Source organism: Sceloporus occidentalis, unplaced genomic scaffold, assembly GCF_023333645.1.
Source record: "Sceloporus occidentalis isolate IW3139 unplaced genomic scaffold, rSceOcc1.0.p SCAF_5, whole genome shotgun sequence".
Lineage (NCBI taxonomy): Eukaryota > Metazoa > Chordata > Lepidosauria > Squamata > Phrynosomatidae > Sceloporus > Sceloporus occidentalis.
Window position 1 is genome coordinate 153,858,902 of NW_028316985.1, and position 26,234 is coordinate 153,885,135.

The 26,234-nt window shown below is 39.6% G+C and overlaps 1 protein-coding gene across 1 annotated transcript in view; it reads right to left on the bottom strand.

Annotated features, from left to right (window-relative positions):
* Positions 1-26,234, bottom strand: part of FAT4 (FAT atypical cadherin 4) — a 178,253-nt gene that overhangs the window by 14,727 nt on the left and 137,292 nt on the right. The window contains exons 10-13 of the mRNA XM_089527240.1: positions 13,557-13,661; positions 10,589-10,896; positions 4,751-4,836; positions 2,043-2,222 (exon numbers count right to left, since the gene is read on the bottom strand). Of these exons, the coding sequence (XP_089383366.1) occupies positions 2,043-2,222; positions 4,751-4,836; positions 10,589-10,896; positions 13,557-13,661 (679 nt within the window). The remainder of the gene's footprint in view (positions 1-2,042; positions 2,223-4,750; positions 4,837-10,588; positions 10,897-13,556; positions 13,662-26,234) is intronic.

Sequence of the window (26,234 nt, forward strand, 5' to 3'; positions counted from 1 at the left end):
TATATGTAAATATTTACAGTTTTAGCGGTTTTTATTGTTAGGTGAAAATGGCACAGGAATGTGTGTAGGGGCTCACTTTAAAGTCCAAACTTTCCAAGCAGCGCATGCGTACATGTTGCTCTAGGGTTAGGGTTAGGGTTAGGGTTAGGGTTACGAGTCTTAAAATGCGCTGCAGCTGTGCTGCAGCTTCCACACCTGCATGGCAGCTGACGCTGCAATTAAAGCCTCACTGCAAACTGCGCATGTTCCAGGACCCCGACTCATTATGCGATGCAGCAGACACGGAGCTTTTAAATGGGCAACTTAAATTAGCGGCGTAGCAATTCTGGCGTACCGGTGCAGCAGCTTACAGACGGAGCTGCGCAGCTGTGCATCAAACGGAAAAGAAGCGGAGAAAAGCAGCACCTTTTTAATGCCGCTTCTTCCCGCTTGGGGCGTGCGGGGGGCGTGTTCATGGCGGCATTCAGGTAAGGCCCGTCTGAAGGCTCTACCTTCATGACGTCATGAATACACCCCTTTTTGCCCGTCTGTATCCCGCCTTTGTTTTTAATATACACTAAAACTAAAATGGAAAAGAAATCCAGTAAGATTTAATTACGGTATAATAATCACACTGCACATAGTCTGAAAATATAATGTTACTAGAACAGTAACCAGAGTGAAATACTTGAAATATCCATTGAATTTAGAGCCATATGATTTTTACTTTATTGTCTGCCAAGAAAATCTGAAAGGAAGCTTGAAACCACTTTTCACTATGAAATTGTCCAAGTCATGAAAAAAGAAAAACTATGGTTGGGTAACAGATTAAAAATTACAGACATGACTGTCCTTCACTGGTGATGGTCCAACACTTGGCTATTTGTGAAAATGTAATTGATGTTGATCTGTATGGTAGAGCTTTCAGGAAATCTTATGCCACAAGCTGAGACCATGAAAGGCAGAAGGATGAACTAACCACTCAGGACATTCTCTTATTCCATTGCTAAGTTCAAACAGCAGGATAGAAGAACAACAGATTTAGCTAATAAATCATTCTGAAACAGTATTCACAGGGGTAGATGATACAGTGGAAGAACATAAGAAGGAAAGCGAGATAGCAGACACTTGTAGTACAAGAGGGTGATTAACGTACTGAATCTTACCAATGCACACAAATCAGACACCAATGCAAACACACAGGCATTTTAAAAGAAAAATTCATAGTTGCTGATCTGTAGAAAATGTATGATCAGATTCTTTCAAACTGAAATATATTTAAGTGTAAGTTTTCATCATGTTTGTGCATGTTAGGTTTCAACAACATCACACCATGGTGTCCTTTAAGGATAAGTAATGAGGTGCAGGACTGCAGCCTTATGCCCCAGATCTGGTATAGCCATATGCAGCAATTGATATGAAATCTGAGTAGGTTCCTGAGTATTTACATTCACATATACACAATGAAAAATATGGAAATGCATGCCAGATGGTGTATTGCAAATATGGAACACTCAAGACTTCTGGTCAAAATGAACATTTCAGGTGAGTTATTCATGGGGTTGCCATACACTGACAGGCAATTTGAAGGCACAAACACACACATCAGCACATAGGTGCTCTCTCCTTTTGATAATCTGCCTTGCTGGATTCATCATGTACAGTTTGCCCTCTGTATCCACAAATTCTTTATCCATCGATTCAAGCATACATGGCTTGAAAATATTTTAAAAAATATACATTCTAAAAAGCAAACTTTGATTTCACCATTTTATATAAGGGACACCATTTTATTTTCCTTTGTATTTAATGGGATTTGAGCATCCACCAATTTTGGTATCCCTGCAATGGGAGAAAGGCGGGATAAAAGATAATAATAATAATAATAATAATAATAATAATAATAATAATAATAATAATAATCTACAAGGAGTCATGGAACCAAACCCTAGTGGATACCAAGGGCCCACTGGTCATCCTAACACTAATTTTCAGACATATCATTATTATGAAAAATATCAGAATTACTGAACAGTTATTGTGGTATTGTATAAATGACATACTGATCTAAAATTCCTTCAGCTGATAAGGCCTGGTTGGGTTCTAAAGGACGTCCATTGACTGCAAACTCCATTATGCAGCCCACAAAGTCATGACTTTCCACCTGTTCTTTCCTTTGAAGTATTGGCTCTAAGGATCTGATACCTCCAATGGTGACTCTGTTTGGTTGCACGTCTAGAGTCCTAGGTGAAACAAATGAAAGAACAATGAATATCAATGACAAGAATGCAAAGACAATTTAAAATTATAATCAAGATCCATTTAAAATTATAATAATTAAAGTTATAGCTAATCTTATGAAATAGTTGTTTGCTGAGAATCTAATTCTGAATTTCATGTGAACTCAGACAAAACCCTACCAAATTAGTCTTTATTATTAAGAATTTGAGATCACACAGGTGAAAGTCATGTCCATTTTGTATAAATTTAAATATTAAATACATTTTTAATAAGTAAAGCTTAGCTTAGCTTTCCTAATGGCAAAACCAAAATCAAGCAAACACAAAGGGCAGAGAAACAGAATGCTGGATAGAATCTGGATGATTTTACAAGGCAGATGTGAAATTAATGTTGAAAGGATGAGAAGACACAGTTTAACTGATTTGTTACATTTCATTTAATTAAAACCATTAGATGGAAAATGTGATGAGAATAATAATGTTATCTGTTGTGTAAAAGGTAATTACTATACTGCAATGACATTTCTTCTTCTGAAACAACTGTATGTATATATTTTGTTACAAAAACCAAGATGCAGTCCTGTATAACATTTTGCCTGGGAATAAACACTACTGAATTCAAAGGAGATGTGTGGTTATTGTGTTAACAGCACAGGTTATATTGCAGTGGTAGGGAACCTGTAATCTTTAGCTCTCAGAAACACAAGTCAACATAGTGAATAGGAAGAGAAAACAGGAGTTGTAGTCTAAAATATTGAGGTTCCACTTCATTACTCAGTGAGAGGATTTAAATATAATTGTGACATTGGGTGCATCTACACTGTTCAAATAATGCAGTTTGACACCACTTTAAGTGCTGTAGCTCCATCATATGGAATTATGGGAGTTGTAGTTTTACAAGATCTTTAGTCTTCGCTGCCAAAGTATGCTGGTACCACACAAAAGTACAAATCCCAGGATTCTGTAGGATGGACCCATGATAATTAATGTGGTGTCGGTCAGATTGCATTATTTCTACAGTCAGGTTGTACTATTCTTACCCATTGTAAGCTCCAACTGAAGAAACAAAGACAGATGTTTTTATGACAAAACTTTTCAGTTCAGGTCTGTCTGATCTCAGGGGCATAATGCAACAGCACTGTGTGGAAAGGCTTTAGTTATCAGATCAAGTTATGACTGAGATCAGATAGAACTGGTCTATTAAGGTTTTGTCATGAAAGCACATATTTGAAATAGCAAAACTGTATTCTCTGAAAGGCTGTATGGTACAATAACAAATCTCTGCCATGATTCTATGACCATGTCTTTCCAAAGGACTTGAACTTTACATACATAATACAAAAATAAACAGAAGTACTTAGGATGAACATGTTATCTGCTGGTGATGGGTACAGGAAAATATCCTTGTAATAGCAATATAAGGCAAACTCAATATAAGGCTGTAATTTTTTGCACTGTCCAACTTTTGTATAGGTCTCCCCTAAATTTCTGTTGGCAGTGCAGTGTTATATCTCTCAAGAGCAAAGTAATTTTCAAGGATGGAATATCCTTCTCTCACCTAACTAAACAAATAACGTAGGAGTTGAAGAGACGACCCCTTTCAGCACTGGATCAGGGTTGTGGCAACTACATGTAGCAGCCCCGATCTGGCCTTTCTGCGGCTCAAAATGGAGCTGTAAAAAGTAGCTCCCTTCTGCACCATGGAAAGGGTGCCATAGCAGCTGGCACCATGGCCTTTCTATGCTCTTTTGGCACTGTGTCATCTGGATGCAGTGCCAGAGGAATGCCAAGATGCCAACCACTGTGTGGTGGGGCGCGTGGCATCACACCAGCATGCAGGCAGAGTTGGGGCATGTGTCATGCAGTTGCCACACCCCCACTCCACCCTGATGCCAGCATTTATGGCCGGTCTGTCAAGGCCCTTCATTTTCATTATGACTTAAACTGTTGGTATTTTAAAAACCATCTTTTAATAGATGGTAGGTCACCAAGGAAGCATATGTATTTGAATTGGAAACTGCATCTAGTCCACAGGCTGCCAGTAGGTATTCCAGATATAGATTATAGTTCAACACTGATAAAACATCTATCACTGAAAAACTGATTTTTAAAATGTTGTTAAAGAGGTAATCTGATAGTCAGTATGGTATACACAAGTTCCATCTGTTTAACAGGTTAAGGTGTTTTGCCATTAAAGTGAAGTGTGGCTTACTGAAATACGAATACTTGTTTTTCAATGTCAATATGTGCATACCAAGATGGTTGATATTATCATGATTAATTTCTCACTGGTTACTTCCTCTAACTGTACTTTTCTTTAGTATTTTAAACAAACAAACAAAGGCAACATGGGGGCTATCTGTCCCAAAAGCATAATATGTAATTCAAGTGATTCCATGTATGTGGACTAAAGATGATTTGGTCCCATGAAATAAACTGGCGCTACTGAACACAAAATTTTATTTTAACTTCCAAATACAAGGCTGCATATACTGAATCTGTAATTACCGACAAAATGAAATGCTATTTACCAGTCACTAGATATAGCCACATTGCTAACAGTGCAATAGCCTGGTTCTTGTTCCTCAGAGCAGGAATCCACAGTCAAGGAAGCTGCCTGCAAAAAGTGCATCTAGATTAATATTTAAGTAGTATATCTTAGGGTCACCATAAATCTGAAATGACTTGAAGGCACACAACAACAACAACAACAACAACAACAACAACAACAACTGCTTGTATATACCATTAGGTTTTGATTTCATTTCACATTACAAATACAATGCTGGAAGGAAGAAGCTATCCTTTTATGGCTTTGGTTCCCATGAATCTTTACGTATATCCTATTTATGTAGAAGAACTTGATTATCCTCTTTTTATATTGTTCACATTTTAGATTCTAAATCTAATATTTAGTCCCAACTAGACAATACCGCATGAACCAATGGGAACTTGAAACATCAGCATTGTATAAATCCCATGGATTAAATTGGCTTTAGCTCACAGAATTCAATGTAAGTACACATTTGTCTGTGAAAGCAGAATTTGGAACATGAGAAAACATAGGCATTAAATTGGTTTATGTTTGTAGCACTGATATCACTTAATACTATTTAGAATTAGAAACAACAGAAAAATTGGTATTCCAGGACACAGATACAAGTTTTAGGGATTTGCAATGTAAGCTTCCATATTTTCTCCTCAGTTGGGACTAGCAACAAGGGTGGGTAACTCAGGCAAACTAGGGCAGTAAATAAGACATTCCTTACTATTGGTTATGCTGGTTAGAATTGTTGGGTGGGAGTTGCAGTCCACAAACATCTGAAAAGTGATAAATGTACAACTCCTGGGTTGAAACATCCCTCTCTCCTGCCATAGTTCCAACACAATTTTTGAAGCCCATATCTGTTTTTTTGAAAACTGAATCATGATGTAAAATTCAATAATGAAATTTAGGGGTAGGTGGGAAAAAAGTATTTACTCTGTTTCCAGTTCTGTGGGAATGCATGATGTCCAGTTTCACAGTGAAAGTGTTTCTTTTAGGCATTACTACAAATGTTAAAAATTGACTTTTTACTCCACAGTTGTTGGTTTTTTTTTGGGGGGGGAATGAATATTTAACATGTATCTGGACTGAGGTGGAATAAGAGTGAGGGGGCTAATTGGAGGATGGAATTAGCCTGGTAAGCCTGGTGTGTGCCACCTTTTCCCCTAAAACCCACTCAGGGCATAGTAATCGAAGGCTAGCAAAGCTTTTGAAACATAGGCGTATTTAATATTTTATAAACATTCTTAAATTCAGTCATCACTCCATATTTACAGGGGGTGGGACACCCACTCATGTGTGCTTCTTCACTGATTCACCCACTTGAGGGAGAGGGAGGAGGTGTAGTGATCTATCATTACTTCCATGGAGTTCATTATATGGTAGGGAATAAAGCTACCCATTTTTCCTCTGTGATTGCTGGCACTGGAGAGTTTTTACCCTAGTTGTTGCCGCCCTCTTCTCAGTTGAGTCCAGCCATGGAATTTGGGCAAAGTTAATGTGTGGCAGTTAGTACAATTTGAGTCTGATTTATTTCAAGTAGGTGTGGCACTAGCAGGCTCACTGCGAGGTCACCGTGGACCAGGAAAATGCAAGGTGGAGCTGAATATTTTCATCAGTGTAGACAACCTCTTAGTGTACATTTTTGCTTCAATACACATTTCTGTCAAATGTTACCTGTGGAAAGATAAAGCCAACAGGATTTCTAAATTCTTTCATTTTTTTCAGAAAAAGCTTTAAATATGATAAACTAAATAATAATAGTAATAATAAATTTTATTTATATCTCCCACTTCTCCCTTCGGACATCCCACTTTCCTAAGATCCGATATAATGTTGAAATCTTGGATTTTGATTACAGTGGTCAAAAAGAAGCTGTGGCCCGTTACAGACGGGCCTTTAAGTACGGACTCAGTCCGTACTAGGGTTAAAAGGGGGCATCACTTCCGGCTGCCCCTAACCCTAATACGGACTGAGTCTGTACAAAATTTCGGCGTCCCTTCCACATGGAGGCTGCCATGACGACGTCACGACCGCGCCGCCTCTATACGGGGTGGCACGGACGTGACGTTGTCGTTCCACGCCAGGGCGCTTAGTGGCCCTTTCCATGGAGTAAGAAGGAGCTCCGTTTGGAGCTCCTTCCTGGTTTGCGTCGCTGGGCGCAGCCTTTAGATGGCTGCGCCCAGCAACGCAAGGGAGAAAGGGGCCAAGCGGCCCCTTTCTCCTCCCCCCCACCGCCGCGGGGTGTCCTTGGGTCTTGAAGCCCCAAAGACACCCCTTTCCAGGCTGCGGGGAAGCAGCCTTTTGCCCCTTCCCCGCAGCCTGGAAAGTGGCGGATCGGGGCCTCGAAGGCTGCTGATCTGGCAGCTGAGGCCCCGATACACTGGGGAAAGCAGAGCCTACAGGCCGCCTCAAAGGGGCGGTCTGTAACGCGCCTAAGTAAACACAGAGGGACTTTTAAATTTAATTATAGGGGTTTGGGGGTTAATCACTAAATTTTAGTTTAATCACTACAGTTGTAGCAGTTCCAGCCTTGTAAATTAACAAATGTATTTTTTATGTATTCACTTTTAAAGTTTTTGTGACATAAAGACATTCTAGCCTTAGTCTAACTCTAAGCCAATACTAATGACACTATTGTGAATGTTTGGTCCTCATCCTTGTACACCTTGGCAATGCCCATAATCAAGCTCCAGAGGAGATTTTTTGCATTCTTGGGGACTTCAAGAAGGGATGGTTCATTAAGTTGGTTTTCTTTTGTGAGTCAAAGTCCAGTACTGGACACAGCCTTCTATATGTAACTGAACAACTTCAATATATACATTGTACAAAAAAAAAGTCCACAAATTTTAATAAGTTCCTTTCAGGGAATTGTTTATGAACTTCTGTAATGCTGTACATTCTGTGAACTGGATGAAAGTCACCTGAAGTAAGAATTATTTGACAATATATTTTTATTTGGGTTATATTTCATATAATTCAAGCTCCTAATAATAGTCAAATGTTTCTGCTCATACGTTTAGCAGCTAATTTGCTACCGTTACCTCTTCAGTTATGAGAGTTACTGCCATGTCACTTTGCTGTATCTCAAATCTGACAAGTTAATGATTTTACCAGGTTCCCATAAAATTGCCCTAGCCCTGTAGGAAATGATAGGTTTTAAATCCAGAAGAGAGTTATGTTATACACTTTTGACATTTTTTCTGCAGAAGAAAGAATTTCACACAAAAGTATTTGTTCCTTAACATTTTGAACTTATAATGATGGAGAGAGGGAACATTCAAGTACAGAGATGAAACAATATCTAGGCCTGGCAGCTGATTAAATCCATGAGTAATTTTTCTGATCATCTCCTTTGCCAGTTGAAGTACATACTTCCAATGGGGATCCTAATGAATAAGGGGCTGTGCAGACCACCCCAAAGGGGCGGCCTGCAGCCACCCCTTTAACAGCCAGATCAGGACCGCTGCAACCACATGCCGCAGCCCTGATCTGGCCATTGCAGATCACAAAAAGGAACTGCAAAAAGCGGCTCCTTTTCACGGCCTGAAAAGGGTGTGATAGCCGTGGTGCTGTGGCTTAACAGGTTCCTTCAGTGCTGTGTCATGTGGATGCAGTAGCAGAGGAGCGCTGTGATGCTGCACGCTGTGTGGTGCAGCGCTAGAGCATGTGTCATATAGATGCTATGCCCCGACTCCACCACCAAACCAGCTTTTCCTGCTGGTGTGCACAGCCCCAAAGTGTATGAATTTGTATTGAGATTATACTGGAGGTATATACTTATTAATAGAACTACACATTACTGGACTGCGAGACAGCTGCTATGGCAAGCTAACCCCCCATCTCTATCTATCTGTACATCCTTTCTCTCTCAGTAGTATGTAGTAAAAAATAATTCCTAATGTAGTATCATCTTTCTGCATTTCTGTTTTTATGGCTCTCTACATATTGGCCAAGAACAGACTGCCAGAAAAAAGTGGTTCAATTCTGCTTTTTCCCAAAGTGGGTTGAACCCCCGCTGTCTGCCTGGCCCATTCCCAAGGTAAGCCAAATGTGCATGGCCCAAGCTCATGGCAGGTTTTTAAGCCATTCTGCTGAGTAATATTTTTTGTTGCCTTCCCACCATGCATGTGCACTGTCGCAAAAGCACACCACCAGCAATCCCCAAGTACCTCCCACACCTACCAGATGCCATTCTGTTGCATGGCCACTCATTTGAACAGCCACACAGTCACATGTGTGATGCTCTGTCTGGCAGGGCACAGGTGCATCTGTGTGTGAATTATAGATTGGCAAGGCACAATCATGGAGCCTCACATGTCCCTTTCTCTCCTCTTCACTCCCCTGCTGGACTGTCTGGTTTGTGTACGTTGTAATTACATCAATTGGAGTTGTCACATTTTCATTTCTTTGCTTTGTTGAAGCCCCCCCCCACACACACACACATTTGGGCATTCATATGCAGTGTTAGGGTTAGTGTTAGTATGTTTCGCTCCTTCAGAACTGTTCTCAAAATATTTCTACTCCTACCTATATCCAAAGATCTCAGAACAGACAATCAATTTAAGACCACAGAAAACTTGCACGTTTTTGAAAATGTGGATATGCTCATATCCTTTCCCTTTAAAATAATAAAAGGGTTGTTGTTGGTGATGTGGATGCTGGGCTTCACATAGTGCCCCATTTGAAACCTGCTGCCAATAGCTATGGTTGGTTGGATTGAGAAAGAAGTGAAATGAAAGCTTCTGTGTATCAGAAGTGGATAAATTCCATTCATGAGCAATCCTAGCCTGTTTTACATTTTGCCCTAAATTCAAGATATTTGCAGAACGGACAAAACTTTCTAACATATTCAAATATGCATACGAGTTATACAGCACTGAATTACAAGAGGCTTTGTCCTTGTATTATCCTGAGCATTACATTTGCCTCTTAATTAGCTCTCAGTAATTATTCTTCCCACAGTCTGTACCAATAAATTAAAGCTGGATAATAATTACATCTCTTCATTTATCATCCTCATATTATACCATTTCTTCTGAAGAATCAACTTCAGTGCTTCAGGACATTTTAATGGAACAAAAAAAGAAATTACACCAGCTTCTACTACAAATCTATTTTTAAAAAGATATGCATATCTGTTTATACTTGAAACCGAGTGAAGCTTTATTTAATTATCTGTAAAGTAACACTTACCATCCATCCATCAACCTTTATTAGGCATCTCAATAGTCAATATACAACAAACAATACAATACAAAATTAAACTAAAATAGTTTACATGAGTACTTTAAAAATTTATCATCCTTAAAATCATCTAACACTAAACTCTAACCATTATTTAATTTGTGCCAGATTTTTGTTGCCTCCATTAAAAAATTGGCCATCAATCGTGTAATCTGTACATTACAATCCTCCAATAAATGTACTAGAGTTATATCGGTTAAGCAGTAGTTCATTTCCATTAGTTTCTTTAGCAATTTCTCTCTCGTTTTTTGATACAACGGGCAAAGAAATATAATATGTTGGAGAGTATCTGGAGATAGTTCACATATACATATTCGATTTGCAAAAGGAATCCTCAAATATCTACTCCTGGTGACACAGGAAGGGTGAATATTCAACCTTGCGAAGAATTTATCATCCTCATATTATACCATTTCTTCTGAAGAATCAACTTCAGTGCTTCAGGACATTTTAATGGAACAAAAAAAAGAAATTACACCAGCTTCTACTACAAATCTATTTTTAAAAAGATATGCGTATCTGTTTGTACTTGAAACTGAGTGAAGCTTTATTTAATTATCTGTAAAGTAACACTTACCATTCCAGCCCTCCGTGCAATAACAGTGTGAAATTGCCCATCAGACACCTTCTTTGCTGTAGTAAGTTTATATGTGCCACTGCCAAGGTTGTATGAGAATCTCAGCCTCTCTTCTGTTATTTCAAGGGCTAGAAATTCTGCTCTATCTCCAGTCTGGTTGTCATAGTTATACAACATCAAAGCATTACTTTTGATAGTTGCAAACTTTATGTAAATGTAATTATTATTTGGATCCATACTGGGGAATTCCATGTAAGACAGTTCTTCAAATCCATAGCTATTTACTTCACAGTGCTTTCCAAAAACACCTGTAAATTAAACACATAGTATTGATTAGAAACTGAAATTATAGATAAAATATTTATTTCAATGAATGAGTTAAGTCATATAGTTGAAGCTCTTCTAAAGGGACTTAAGAGTCTTATTTTTTTTTTTTTTGCTTGATTGTGATTGTTTTTAAGATGAACAAACGTTTCCTTAAATTTCTACATTTACATTTGTTTCTGTGCCCAATTTAAATTGCCAATGTACCTTAAACATTCTAAGCAGTTTGAGAATAAGGTGCTATCTGCATGTATATGAAACTGCCTAGGCCCAGAGACTTCCTGGGTCACAGAAGTCCTGCTTCAGGCCTGCGACCAAGTTCAGTTACACCATTGGGTAACAGACACTTTTTTTTCCCTATGGTGATTTGTTGTTGAAAGGACCAGTGTGGTGTAGTGGTTTGGGTGTTGGATTAGGGCCTTGGAGACCAGGTTTTGAATCCTTGCTCAGCCATGGAAGCCCTCTAGGTGACCTTGTGCAAATCACATTCTCTCAGTTTCAGAGGAAGACAATTGTGAAAACCTCTGAACAAATCTTGCCAAGAAAACACAGTGATAGATTTGCCTTACCATAAGTCAGAAACAAAGACACACAACAGAAATATTTTGTGTGAGATACAACTGGCCCTTTCTGCAGCTATTGTAAAAGGGCCTTAACAACATTTTTCAATCTGCTCCCAATTGTAATGGTGTGTATTTATGTTGCTAGCTTTGTTTATTGTACTACATTTACCATTTTGTGTTTTGAATACTGAAGTTTAACGCACAGGCCCTGAAATGGGCCCATTGCGTTCCAAAATGGGGGTGTTCATGGGCGTGCATGGAATGGGATGGGGTTAGGAACACTTTAGAACAGAAATCGCGCTGTAGGATGCGATTTGAATGCCCAGAGGCAGTGGACACATTCCCTTGTGCAATAAAATGCATTCCTAGTCCCATCCCGTTCTGTGCGCGCCCCCGTTTTGGAATGCAACGGGCCCGTTTCAGGGCCCATGCAATAAACTTCCCTGTTTTTGCTTGTGGATTTTGTATTTTGTTGCATGGCCAATATGGTTATCCCTGAATCCAACTATGTCTCACAGACAGTAAAATAGACATTTCTAGCAGAATGGATTCCCCTTTCTTTCTGCCAGCCATCTTCCATTTTCAAAACAGAGTCCTATGTCTGCAACAGAGGGTGGAGGTACCAGAAAGAGAATACAGGCCCTAGATATAGGGGAATGGTGTGTGTGTGTGTGTGTGTAAAGAAAAGGAACCTTCTATTACATGAGCAAAGGTCTTCAACTTGCTTGATAGTTCCCATTTTTTTGCAAATTCTGTAACTTATATTGCATATTATTACATTGCAGATTGCTTTGCACTTGGAGAAACAGGATGTACACTTTTTAAAATATATATACATATATACTGTATTTGTTAAATTTATTCTCTCTTGCATATGCATATTGTACATAGTCCCCAGGCTCACCAGGGAGCCTGTTAACAGTAATAGGGAGGAGAGCATTCCCGGAATACCATCTTCATCCTAGCATGCTGGCAGTTTCATCCCAGATGCCCTTGGGATTTCATGGGCTCATTGGTGATAGTGGAAAACGTGCCAATTAGAAGCTAGCCAAATTAGTGAGCATAAAGTCACTTGTTCAGTCTAAATGGGGAGCATTTTTACCATGTTCTGGCTAGGAGAAGTGGTTTTCTAACACTTGACAGACAGGTTGTCTGATTCTTCAACCTGTGCCAATCCAGGCTTCTTCAACTGTAACAAACAGTTGTGGGTAGTTTTGTTCCAACAAAAGTGACCCCTTTACTTCATTGCCAAGCAACTGCCCTGCAAACTGCTGGGTCCACAAACACAAAAGGATCATTTTCATCCTCACTGATCTACTAGCCTATCCATTTTCCAAATGTGCTCCCAATCATACACTTTCAGGAGCATATTTAGTTAGCCAGTCAGTGCAACTTAATTCCCTTTCTACAAAATTATTTTCTGTGTTGTTAGTGTGTGTGTGTGTGTGTGTGCTGCTTTTGTTTCCCATGCTTTAAAGCATCTTTTACTGAAGAACTAAGCACAAATGGTCTTATTTTAAAAATGTGATTGCTAAGCCAAATAGACTGAAATAAAAAGAACAGGCAATATGGAACCAGTGACAGTTACATTCCTCCTTGAATTGGCAGTACAACATCTTCTTTGTTCTTTAGATCTCAAATCAGGATACAATGTATTTCTAAGAGTACGTGCAATATTTTTGCCATGCTGTTCACTATCTTATGACATATGGTCCCAATATATCATCATATTCTCTTTCTTTCAAAATGAATTCTTTTTTAAAGCGCTTGGCTGAGGCCTATTAGTAAAGCTATCTATGGCTACCAGTAATGATGGCAGTATCTTTCTCCCATAGTGAAAGCCACAGGGGTGGTTAGGAACAACAGCAGATGGTTTTATTGTCTTCATGTATTGCTTTTGGGTCTACCAGAAGTGTTTGATTAGTTACTTTGCAATATTTATATAGTTTTTGTTTCAGTGTTGCAGAGTTTCAATTTAATGTTGGTTACTTTTTTAATTATAGTGTTGGCTTAGTGAATGGAAAGACCTGGAAGAATTATAGTTCTTCCAGTGAATCTGAAGTACCAACATGTCTACTTACCAAATGGACAATGGCAATAATATCCTTCCACCCCACTTTGGCAAGATCCTCCATTGAAACAGGGGTTGCATTCACAGTAATTGATGGTGGAGTCACAGATTTTCCCTGAAAGAGTAAAAAAGAGTTGCTGGATCAGAGATTTGTGCCAAATGAAAATAAAATTGCATGTAGACAACTTGATTTAAGAACAATATGGGAACATTTATATAAAAATCTGAAATTATCTCAATTTAGAAACAATCATCTGAATGTGAGTAATTAGAGGATGCATCGAATTTATTCACAGATATGATAATAAGTGACTTGGACTGTTTACTCTTAGCACTTGAGAGTGAGTTTTGTTACAATTCAGAAATAAGAAACATTGCAATAATGTTGAATTTCCATAGAACATTTGTATGGTTCTGAAGGTACCATAATAAGATCCTGAAAATGAGGCTCAATTATATGATATTTAGCTATTGAGGGCCAAGATTACTGCATATAGTCAACTATAAGTCAACCTCATATATAAGTTCAGGGTAGGTTTGGGGGCCAAAATTATGGATTTTGCCATGACCCATGGATAAGTGGAGGATAAAACTTGGAGGCTCCTTCAGTGTGTGTATGTGTTTGCATGGCAAGAGGGACTCTATTTGAGGCTTTTTGCTTCAGAGTTTCAGCCTTCATTTCAGCCATCTCTCCCCAGACAGCAGTGGTGCGGGTGGTGTTGTTCACTGCTTGATGGTGTGGATAAAGTTAAAGATCAAACTACACATAAAATCATCATTTTTTTTTAAAAAAAAAATCATACTCAATATTGCCAAATTTTATTTTGAAGGAAAGGCACACATGACTGATGATATGAATCAGAGTCCAGATCTGAATGGGGGCTACTCATATGAGCCACATCCCTGATTTTATAGGATTATTACTGATGTGGAAAGTGTCTATACCAGGGATGGGCAACTGTAGGATTGGGAACTGAATTAGCCCGCCAGGAGAACTTGGAAGGTTGTATCCCCCCTTGCCGAGCACAAAATAATATATCACATTTTAAATACTAAATGCCTACTAGAGAACAAGAGTGCATTTAACCATGCTTTTTGGCCTTCCTGTGCAATGTTAGGCCATGGAGATGCTTTTTTAAAGAATAGGAAGTAAGCAGACATTATGTCCTGTTTATTTCCTGCTTTCAAAAGTTGCCCCAGGACTGGTCCAAACTGTGGTGGAAATGCCCTCCACTTTCCCTAGTTGGCATTTGGGAGCAAGATTTGAAAAAAACAAACCACTGTCCGACCCTTAGGGGAAATTAGGAAGCCTCCAAACATGGTGGAAATGCCCTCCATATCCTCTATTATTTATTATTTATTTATGGTATTTATACCCCACCCTTCAGCCCTAAAGGCTATCACAGTGGCTTACAATTATTATTTTTAATTAGACGGTTCCCTGCCCTCAGGCTTACAATCTAAAAGAGGGCCCTTGGTCATTATGGAAGGGAACAAGCTATTTTGAAGAAAGGAAACAACCCATCAGAGGGCAGGGGGTCACAAAATTGGTGAGGGGCCACATGTGGTCCTTGGGCAACACTTTGCTCCCCTGATCTATGCAAATAGGAACATCTCACTTTCCATATTGGGAAACTGATGACACACAGAAGCAGGGCTAATAACACCCTTGTTCATGTGCTGAAGAAATGACATAACATGTGAATATCTGACTTTTAAAAATATGAATAATGCAACATGGCATTTGGCCCTAACTTTGTTATGTTAAGTTTTGTTGTTGTTGTTTTACTTTTATGAATCGCCCCATTCTCCATGATAGAATTACTGGGATATGTAGCTGTTTATCACTGTAAGGGATTCTCAGCATGGTGCAAATTGCACACTTTTATTGACTTTTGTAGAGTTTTCTCCACTGAATTTAATTAAATTTGCAGACCTGAAGATGGGTTGATTTTTTAAAATACATTCCTCAGGCTATTTTTCCCTCTCCAAAACATTTCACAGCTCTATAATTAATTGCATATGCTTCAAATAATAATGTTTTGATGAGTGAAACCAGTGATTTGCTTGAGTAAATTATGCCCTGAAGTTAAACAAAACACGAAATGACTAGCTTCATGAACTTTCAAGGAGTGAAAGTAGTTGATCTGCAAGTTTCAGTTTCATGAATTTTGTTCACCACCTATTTCAACTAAATCAGACAGGAACTAATTTTGATATGTTAGTGAGGGCAATATTTACTCTATATATGCACACGCCTTGTACAGCTGTAATAGTATAAAACAATAAATGGTTTATGTTCTTAAGACAAAAGGTTTCCCAAAGCTGCAATCCTAGCTATCAAGGACTGAGTTCAACATCAGGACCTAATCTCTTGATAAGTGGGTAAAGGAATGTAGCTTAAAGATGCTCACATGAAAATAAACTGCTTTGAAATCAAGAGAATCCATTTCTTAGTTTTTCAGTGTTCTTTTTTTTTATGTGTTCATGTGCCCTGGGTCAAAGGGAACAACTGAACTGCATGCAGCTGGATCTCCATTAGTGGCTATGAAGCCACTAGGAAACATGGACAACTTACTATGCAACTTAGTAGTATTGATGAAATCAAGCAATCTTATCTCCAAGTACATTACTATAGAACTACCCACTATGTTTTAGCACTCCTGAATCAGTGGCAACAAAGTATATTGTCATGTACAGTTGGCCCTTCTTATACACGGATGTTTTATACACAGATTCAAGCATCCACTGTTAGAAAATGTTCGAAAAAAGTATGAATTTCAAATATCAAACCTTGATTTTCTATTTTTTTAAATAAGGGACACCATTTTGCTATGTCATTATATTTACTGGGACTTGGGCATCCATGGATTTTGTTATCCACGGGGGATCTTGGAACCAAACCCCAGCGTATAACAAGGGTCCAGTGTATTACATCAAAGGTTTGCACATTTCAAGAAAGTGTTAGTCTTTCTCAGAAAGTTGCACACCAATCTCTTGTTTAAATTATGAAATGATTTTACAAATACTCCCTCATTAATTCTAAAACAGTTCAGAATATAAGAAATGTATGTTTCATGAAATATTCCATCTTGCAACCAATTCTTTTCAAAACAAGTAATTTCTGATTTATGGTGAATCTAACACTAATCTAGCATGGGGTTTCTTGGTAAAATTTGTTCAGAGAGGGGCTTGCCTTTGCCTCCTTCTGTGACTGAGAGTACGTGCCTTGCCCAAGGCCACCCAGTCAGTTTCCATGGGTGAGCTGGGATTCGAACCCTGGTCTGCACAGCCATAACCCAACACTCAAGCCACTAGCTATGCTGGCTCTCAAAACACAATATGATCATCATTAATACCCATAATTATAACAGAGTATTTAAATGTCAGTTGTTATACTGAGGTAATCTTTATTCTAGTTATGCTCACTGAAATAAAGCACATAGAGTGATAAAGTGAAATGCAGCCAAGCCAACCTAATAAGTCAGTGAAAAATCTCTGTACTTTCTGTCTTGAGGTAAAATTCATTCTAAAAATCTATAATGCATGAACTCAAATCAACAGAACATACTGAATAATAAAACATCAATAGTTTACAAATAAGAAACAGTTCTTGCCCTAATCCAGTTGGGACCATGTACACATATGTTTGCATGCATCATTTCTCATCCAGATGTGAAATGAAGCATGCAAACATATGAATGTATGATTCAACAGCTTAAGTTAACAGTTTCATGAGACAGGACATGATAACATGGGCTAAATAATTTTTTTATTCCATCTACAGTAGACTCCTCAAAACAAATGAAGCTAGATTAGTCATCTATTATTCAAGTTTCATTTATCTCAGCAGGCCTACTCTAGCTGAACATTTGGATTTAGCCCTATGTCCTTATGTCTGTTTTGCATTTTATGGCAGAATTGCAGGTTATGTAGCTCTGTGATCCTTTTACTGAACTTTTGTTGTTCTTTTTACACAAGTCTGCAATTTGAAGTGAAACATGTGTGTGTGTGTGGGGGGGGTGGAGTTATAATTTCACCTGCTTCCAAAAGGAAGCTCTGGTACACGGAAGATCTCCGGGCAAGGAAGCGGGTGCTGCAACGGCTAGAGCGCGACTGGCGGAAATACCAGCTCCTAGCTGACAAGGCTCTCCTAGACCGTCTTTTGAAGGACCACAGAGAGGCGATAAGTGCAGCAAAGAACTCGTTCTTTGGTGCACGTATTGCGTCCGTGGAGTCACGTCCAGCAGAGCTGTTCAGGGTAGTGAGGGAGCTTACCCAGCTCCCTCCTGCCCCGAACCCTATTCTTGAACCATCCAAAGCCTGCTGTGACCAGTTTAACAACTTCTTCGCGGATAAAACCTCTCAGCTAAGGGAAGGTCTTGATGCTAGTATTAGAGCAGATACTAGAGTAGAGGTCTCCAGAGCCTCCGTGGACTCGATTATACTGGATCACTTTGAGTCTGTTAGTACCGAGGATGTGGACAAGATCCTTAGAAGTGTTAGGAAAACGACTTGCTCTCTCGATCCCTGTCCCTCATGACTAGCGGCTCAGGGGGGTACGGAAGTAACTTTTATGTTACACCGTATAATTAATACATCACTGAGGGATGGGCAATTTCCATCTAGCTTGAAATTGGCCATTGTAAAACCCTTGCTAAAAAAGCCCTCCCTCAACCCCCTGATGCATAATAATTATCGGCCAGTATCGCTGTTGCCATTTTTGGGGAAGGTGATCGAGAGGGCGGTTGCAATCCAGCTTCAATCGATCTTGGATGAAATGGATTATCTAGACCCATTTCAAACCGGTTTTCGGGCGGGTTATGGGGTTGAGACTGCCATGGTCTCCTTGGTCGATGAACTCCGTCTGGGCATGGACAGGGGTAGCATGTCCCTGTTAGTGCTCTTAGACATCTCAGCGGCTTTCGATACCATAGACCATGGTATTCTTCTGGAGCGCCTGGCAGAGTTGGGAATCGGGGGCACTGCGCTCCAGTGGTTCCATTCCTACCTCTCCGGGAGGTTCCAGATGGCGCAGCTGGGGGACGTGTGCTCCAATAAGAGGGCGCTTACATCTGGTGTCCCTCAAGGAGCCATTCTGTCCCCCATGCTCTTTAACATTTACATGAAACCGGTGGGAGAGATCATCCGGAGGCATGGGGTGCGGGGTTATCAGTACGCTGATGACACCCAAATAGTCTTCTCTATGTCTCCGACTGATGCAGTGACCAAGGTTGGCATCTCTCCTCTCGTGGACTGCCTGGAATCGGTAATAGGCTGGATGAGAGAAAACAGACTCAGCCTGAATCCAGAGAAAACGCAAGTACTCATGATAGGTTCTCCTGGCCCAGGGATGGCGGTGTTTCCACCTGTCCTGAACGGGATTACGCTTCCTGTGAAGGACTCAGTACGCAGTCTGGGGGTGCTCCTTGACTTGTCGCTCCACCTAACATCTCAGGTGGATGCAACGGTCAGGAGCACCTGTTATCAGCTTCGGCTGATACGCCAGCTGCATCCCTACCTGGGCTGGGGGGACCTTGAAACAATAGTACATGCTCTGGTAACCTCTCGTTTGGATTTCTGCAATGCGCTCTACATGGGGCAACCCTTGTACCATACCTGGAAGCTGCAATTGGTGCAGAATATGGCAGCAAGACTGGTCACTGGCACATCCAGGGCCAGTCACATAACACCGGTCCTTAAAGACCTTCATTGGTTGCCTATTCGCTTCCGGGCACAATACAAGGTGTTGGTTATCACCTATAAAGCCCTAAATGGCTTGGGCCCAGGGTACTTAGAGGACCGCCTCTCCCCATACAATCCGCCCCGCACACTCAGATCTGCCGGGAAGCATTTATTGAAGGTTCCAGAGGTCAGATTGGCTACCACCACCCAGAGGGCCTTCTCCAGCTCGGCCCCAAAACTCTGGAACTCGCTTCCCGACGAGGTCCGCTCGGCCACCTCCTTAGACCGCTTCAAGAAGGGGTTGAAAACACACTTTTTCGAGCAGGCATACCCTGACTCCTGACTCCTGTGATGCTCCCCTTCTCCTCCAGACAGCATTATTGAGCTGTCATGTGTTTTGGTTTTTATTGCTATTGATGTTATTGTTGCTTATGAGATGATGTAGATGTTTTTAATGTTTGATGTTGCTTTATTGTTGTGAATTGCACTTGTTGTTAACCGCTTTGATTTTTTAGAAAAGGAGTATATAAATAAAAATTTTATTATTATTATTTATTCTCTGTCCGCTTGCTATATTTCCTCTTGAAATCATCCCAATTGTTTTTATTCTATAAGCAAAAGGTTATGAATACTTGAACCATTTCCCCATTGGAGTAGGAACAATTTTGAGCAGAAAAATGGTATATGAAGAAAGGGAGCAATTTCAGACAAAGCTTTTATGTTGTTTTTGTTGTGTTATATAGGCTGGTTTGTCATACAGCCTTTAGAAGATGTCATCAGCTTATTTGCAGCATTTAATTAATTTCATTTTGTCACACTGTTACCTTCAGTGTGAAAAATCTGGTTTCTCCTTTCTAAACTTCCTATGAATTAAAGCCGTTTGGAAAAAACACAGACTCTTTGATGCACTTTAGGGCAGCAATTAGAGTAGCCAGGTTTTCAAAAATTCCTGACATGTGAGGCTGACAATCAGGGAGTAGCTATTAACAAGTTTGTGTTCTACCTAAATACCAAATGAAAATACTGAATTCAGTTAACTTAGCCATACGTTTCTCTGTAAAATTAACATATTGTCCACTTACATGATATATTACCAAGCAAATGTACTGAACTGGCTCTCTGAATGGATTATGTTGGAAAATCAGAAATTGCTAAACATAGAAGGGTTTGACAATGGATGGCATGCATATATTTGATATAATAAAGCTGCTGTTCATAAAGAATTTGAACAACATGTAATACAGAGATCTCTTCTAAGAATATGGAAAAATTCCAAGAAAAAACATACAGGAAAATACCGTTATGGGTGTCACACAAGAGATTTTCATTGGAAGATGGAAGACATTGGATATGTGGATGAAATATCATGACATTTTGTGTAAGGTGGGCCCAAATAGATATTAAATAAAACAAATAGAAAGACTGTCACAATTGGACTGTACTTGCAATTGAAAGAAAGGTTTAAAATGGATCAAGAAATAGAGCATTTTGGAGAAGATGCTAAAGCTTTGATGAGATCCTTTTAAATCCCGGAGATAAAAAGCCTTCTAAAGTATATAAAACATTACTAAACAGGGACCAAGAAGATGAACCAGTCACAGCTGTAGAAATAAAGTGGGCTATTGATCTGAGCCATACGATAGATATGGAGAGCTGGAATTACGCAAGAGCCAAAACACAGAAATTTACTAGCTCACAAGATCTAAAATAAAACTTTTGGAAACTTGAACAAAGATGGTATTTGACTCCAGCTAAAATTGTGAAAATATACAATACTAACTCTGGCAAATGCTGGAAATGTCAAAGCAAGAATGGATCATGGTTTCATTTTTGGTGGTGGTGCCCAAAGCTAAAAACCTACTGGAAAAAAGATACATTTAATGCTTAGGCAGATACTGAATGTAAATTATGAATTGAGACCAGAAATTTATCTGCTGATTATGTTAAATAAAATTCCTCCTCAAATAGAAAGGAAATATTGGCAGAAGCAAGATTATTATTAGCACGGTCATGGAAAAAATAAGGAAGTGCATCATTGGATTAATGGCTGCTGAAAGTAGTTGAGATGATGGAAATGAATAAGATAACATGTCAGAATCTGCCATGATGAAATGTTAGAATTTGCCATGAGAAATATGAGGATATATACCGTAGTAGATGTGATATGGTAAAATGGGGATAATGGGGACAGAGAAACAGAGCTATGGCTTATAGAGGAAAGCACAGGAGAGGAAGGCAAACAGCACAGAGGTCTGTAATTCAATTGAAATATAAAAATGGAGACAGATGGACAATGGCTGGAGTAGTTAAGATATATGGCTCTGTTAGGTCCTGAGTGAAGAAGTGTTTGATGGTCAACAAAGCCTTGAGGAAAATGGGTTGATAAGGAGTTAGGAGGTGGAGTGGCCAGTTAAAAGATCTTTTTGATATGTTAGGAGGAGCATGGGCTGGGGGCTGGACAAAGTGGGGGTCTGGAAAGAGAATTCTTAAAGGTGGAATGTTTTGGAGCACAACTTAGATTTGACTCCACCCGGTCTGAAGCAAATTGTTGCTTTGTAATCCAAATAAATTGTCAGTTAATGTCACTGCTATGTTTAATTGGCTTTTGAAATCTTGGTTTGTGAATCATGACACATGTAGATTAAACCAGAAGGATGCTTAAATGGTCAAGGAAGACTGGCTTCCGGTTACTGAATTTTGCAAGGCAAGATGGAAATAAGGTGTAGATGAGAAGGTAGAAAATGAGGTTGGTTTAGAAATCATAAACAGCTATCAAAATGGTGAGGTTGGGCTTGAGGGAATTTTGTAGAATTTCCAATGGAAAACAAGACATGCAAAATACAAGTAACAAAAGGGGTTTGACACTGGAGGTACATGGGAAGAATGATGTGATGCGATATTAGTAGGATTGTAAGATTGTGTGATTGAATATTCAATGAAATTTGCTACAACATGACACTTGTATTAAATCTTGATTAAGAGACAGATTATAATTATAGGGAAAGAGTGAAAAAGTATGGCTTGCTCTATATTTTTAGGAATTAATGAATTAAGAAATACAGATTTGTTAAAGCTGATGTGTATTGGCTTAGAAAATGTAAGTAATGTTTTGTTACAAATTTGTGATTTATGGATAAAATAATGAATTAAAAAGTAAATAAATAAATAAATTACACGATACACATATTTCTCTCTTTCTGAAGGGGTGATAGTCCAAAATATACAATTCTTTGGTATCTTGTTCAGTCTATATAAAAAGAAACCCTTTCCACTCCTCCAACAGTGAACATCCCTTATAAGGGAACCTGTCAGTTCTTTAAGGGACAAATTTTGCAACCCTCAAATAAGGGAGATCTTTTGTAACACATCACATGTAGCAACCCTAGTTGCAAAGTGAGTTATTTCAGAGAAGCATGTTTTTAACTATACATCTTGGTTTCTTTTGGAGAAGGAAAGGGGCTAAGAAGCACCAGTAGTAAGTCAAACATTTCTATTAAAGAAGAGAAAGGAATGACTATTTTTGAACAGCAGTTATCCAATTGGGTATGCAAAAAACCTGTAGTACAGAGGATCAACTAAAGCAAGATAATACAGTCAATCCTCCATATTCATGGCTTTGGAACTCATGGTTTTGATCATTCGCGAGGTCAAGGTCTCCAAGTGCACACACACTCCCCCTCCTCTCCATCCCCCTCCTGTCACTTGGTAACTAGCCCAGCTGAGCCAGCTACAGGGTGACAGTGAGAGGAAAGAGAGGCAACCTCTTTCTTTTTCTTTCTCCCAAGGCTTTCCAGGGTGACAGGGGCCAGAGGGAACGGAGCACCCCTTTTCCCTGAGCCCCTGCCACCTTGCAAAGGCTTCAGGGAGGCTTCTCCCAAGGCTTTCCAGGGCAGCAGGGTTCAGAGGAAGAGAGGACTCCCTTCTCTTGAACCCCTGCCACCTTGGAAGGGCTTCGGGGAAGCTTCTCCCAAGGCCCCCTTCGGAAGAGGGGACTCCCCTTGAGCCCCTGCCACCTTGGAAGGCCTTGGGGGAGGCTTCTCCCACAGATTTCCAGGGCAGCATTAGTCAGAGGAAGGGTCCGCTGCCTTCCTTCTGATGCTTCAGAGACCTAAAGCAAGCTCTCTGAAGCATTGGAAAGGAGACAGGAGAATTTCCTCTCACACTTCCCTCTTCCTTCCTCAATGTCTCAGACAGCTTGTCTGGGATGAGGAAGAAGGGTGAGAGCAGTGCATGTGAGTCCTTGCCTCCACTTCCTTATGTCCCAGAGAGCTTGGCTGGAGTGAGGAGGAGGGGTGAGAGCAGGAGTCCCCGGGGTTCCTTATGATGCGTCAGACAGCTCAGACAATCTCTCTGGGACATTGGAAGAGGGAAGAGAGGCAAGTGTACATGCTCCTCTTTAACTCCTCCCTGTTGCTCTGAAACTGGCAGGAGAGGCTATTCACAAAATTTTCAAATTCACGAGGGTCCTTTGCCCCTAACCCCCATGAATACAGAGGGACAACTGTATAGGAAAGAGTGGGTAATTGTGCCAAAAGCCATTCTTTGAAACCCTTCTCCCCATGGGCCACCCCTCCATGCAAAAATGATGTATCTTTTCTGTATCTTTTTTTTTGGGGGGGGGGATGATTTTCAGCATTTTTTCAGCTTCTGAAAGGGCTTCAGAGTCACAGGAAGCAAAACTGCTGTAGCAGTGTAAAACTAAGTTGACTGGCTTGGGAGTGGGAAAAAACAGCTGGAAAATTTGTAATTTAGGGGCTCAGGGGAGGGGTATGGAGGTGTTCATATACAATATCATATAAAATGGAATTCATGGGCTGCATAGAGCCTACAGTTTGCAATTTCTCCACCCCTGAGGTAGAAGGTAGCCCCTCCTCTGCTTTATGGACAGTATTTTCATCTTTAAATAACACACCAGAACTTTTCTGAAGATCCTACAAATTCACTGCTTGTGAGAGTGAATTGGAATGAATTCTCCTTTTCTTATCCAGAGGTATATCCTGCTTTACTAGTGTGAATAACGTACTGTAATAGGAAACACACCAAAGCAACAGAAATGCATTGAAATTGCTTTAGTTGCTAAAGAGGACATTGGGAAGTCCAATGCTCCAATTCCTATTGCTCTTATATTTGAAAAATGATTTGATAATGTGAAGAATCCTTCATCTGAAATCTCTTAGGATTAAGAAGTATGCTTCCTATTCATCTTTTGTACTAATCTCAGACAGTTTACAAATATTTGTGCCGTGACTTCCTTGTATCATCTACTACACTGAATTTTTCTGTGGGATAAAAGCACAACTGCTCCCCTCACTGGATGCTCTGATATTATACACACTCACTATCCATCACATGTCTTTAATAAAATACTTGCTTTCAACAACAAAAAAGAAAATTAACATTGTGCATTGTGGGCAAATGTCACATGTGGCAGACATCATACGTTACATTCATTTCAGCAAATCACTGTAGTTTCATTATCCACAATTATAAGCTACAGGGCTGATGTGACTGTATTGTGTGATATGGCTAAAATGAGTGTTCTGCTGAGGTGTCCCAGTGAGCCACAAGGCACATGGCTATTTACCCTCTGATGGTAATGACTTAAAGGATTACTGCAAATGTCCCCTGGGATTGTTCTCCTCTGCTGCTGGCCAAATAATTTGATGTGCCAGTTCAATGTGAAACACAATCTCAGATCATTAAATTAATTAGAGCAGCCATTCAATTATGGGTAATTACTTGTGACCTGAGGCTCAGCAGGCTGCACTGATGAAGTACACATAGAAAGATCCCATCAAAATCTTTTATGTCAAGCTTTCACAGAGAACATGTGTTAGTTGCCACAGTCTTTAAATGAAGCAGTCTATCAATGAAACAACTATTGCTGGTTCTTTTTGTCAAAAAGCTAGGTGGCATTTTTTGTGCTAGGTTGATAAATTGCAAAATCCTGATTATGATTTTCATATTAACTTCTCTGTGTTAGTTGACTAAGATGGAAAGTTGCAAGCTTACTTTTTTCTATACTCTCTCTCTCTCTCTAGTGTTTTAAAGTGTTTTTGGTTGTTTATAAAGTCAAATTCTCAGGTAATTTCTGTGAAACATAATTCCTCTAATAATTTTTTAAAGTCTGAGATCTACATGCAACTGTTTGCCCCAACTACAGTAGAACCACTGAATCAATGTGAAATTGGTAGTTAATACTTTTGTACACTCCACTGATTCAATGGATCTACTCTAGTTGGGACTAACAACTGGACTTAGAGATCTTGTAGCACCTTTGAGACTAACTGAAAGAAAGATGTTGTCAGTATGAGCTTTCGTAGACTTCAGTCTACTTCCTTAAATGTTTTCTGGACTTAGATCCTACTGCCCACCAACAGAAGATGGTGGAGTAAAGTTGTTTATAACTGTAGGGTGCAGATCATTTGAGTGAACTCTTTTCATAATACATAGAATGCTGCTTATTCACTATACTGATGTAACTACATTGACATAGGTGGTGGCAGCAAGAGGGAAAAGGATGCTGTTACTGAAGTCATTAACAAATTAAAGAATTGGAGAAATATGCTTGTCAAACTCGGCAGATTTTGTCTACCCTCAGAACCAGAATGTTACTTTGGAGAAGTGCTACCACTAACACTACAGTGAACCAAGAGGCATCTTAAACACTCAAGACAAAGCACAATTGAAACCCTTCTCTCTGGCTCACTAGTTTTCTTGATGTAGAAATGTTTACTGTGAAACACAAAGTGGTAAAACCCAGGCACACCATCTACTGTCTAGATTGATTGGGGTGGTGGTGGTGGTGGTGGTGGTGGTGGTATCAAGAAAGGAGAATAATGTGGCTATCAATTTTTTTTAATGGTGTTGCTTCAACTCTATTATCTAAATTTATATTTTTAGAATGGGACAACAAAGGAGGCTATGGATACAACTACAATGGCCACTCCACATTACTTGGGCTTAGGGGTGAAGGACCCTTGTGAATGTATAAGAACAGCAA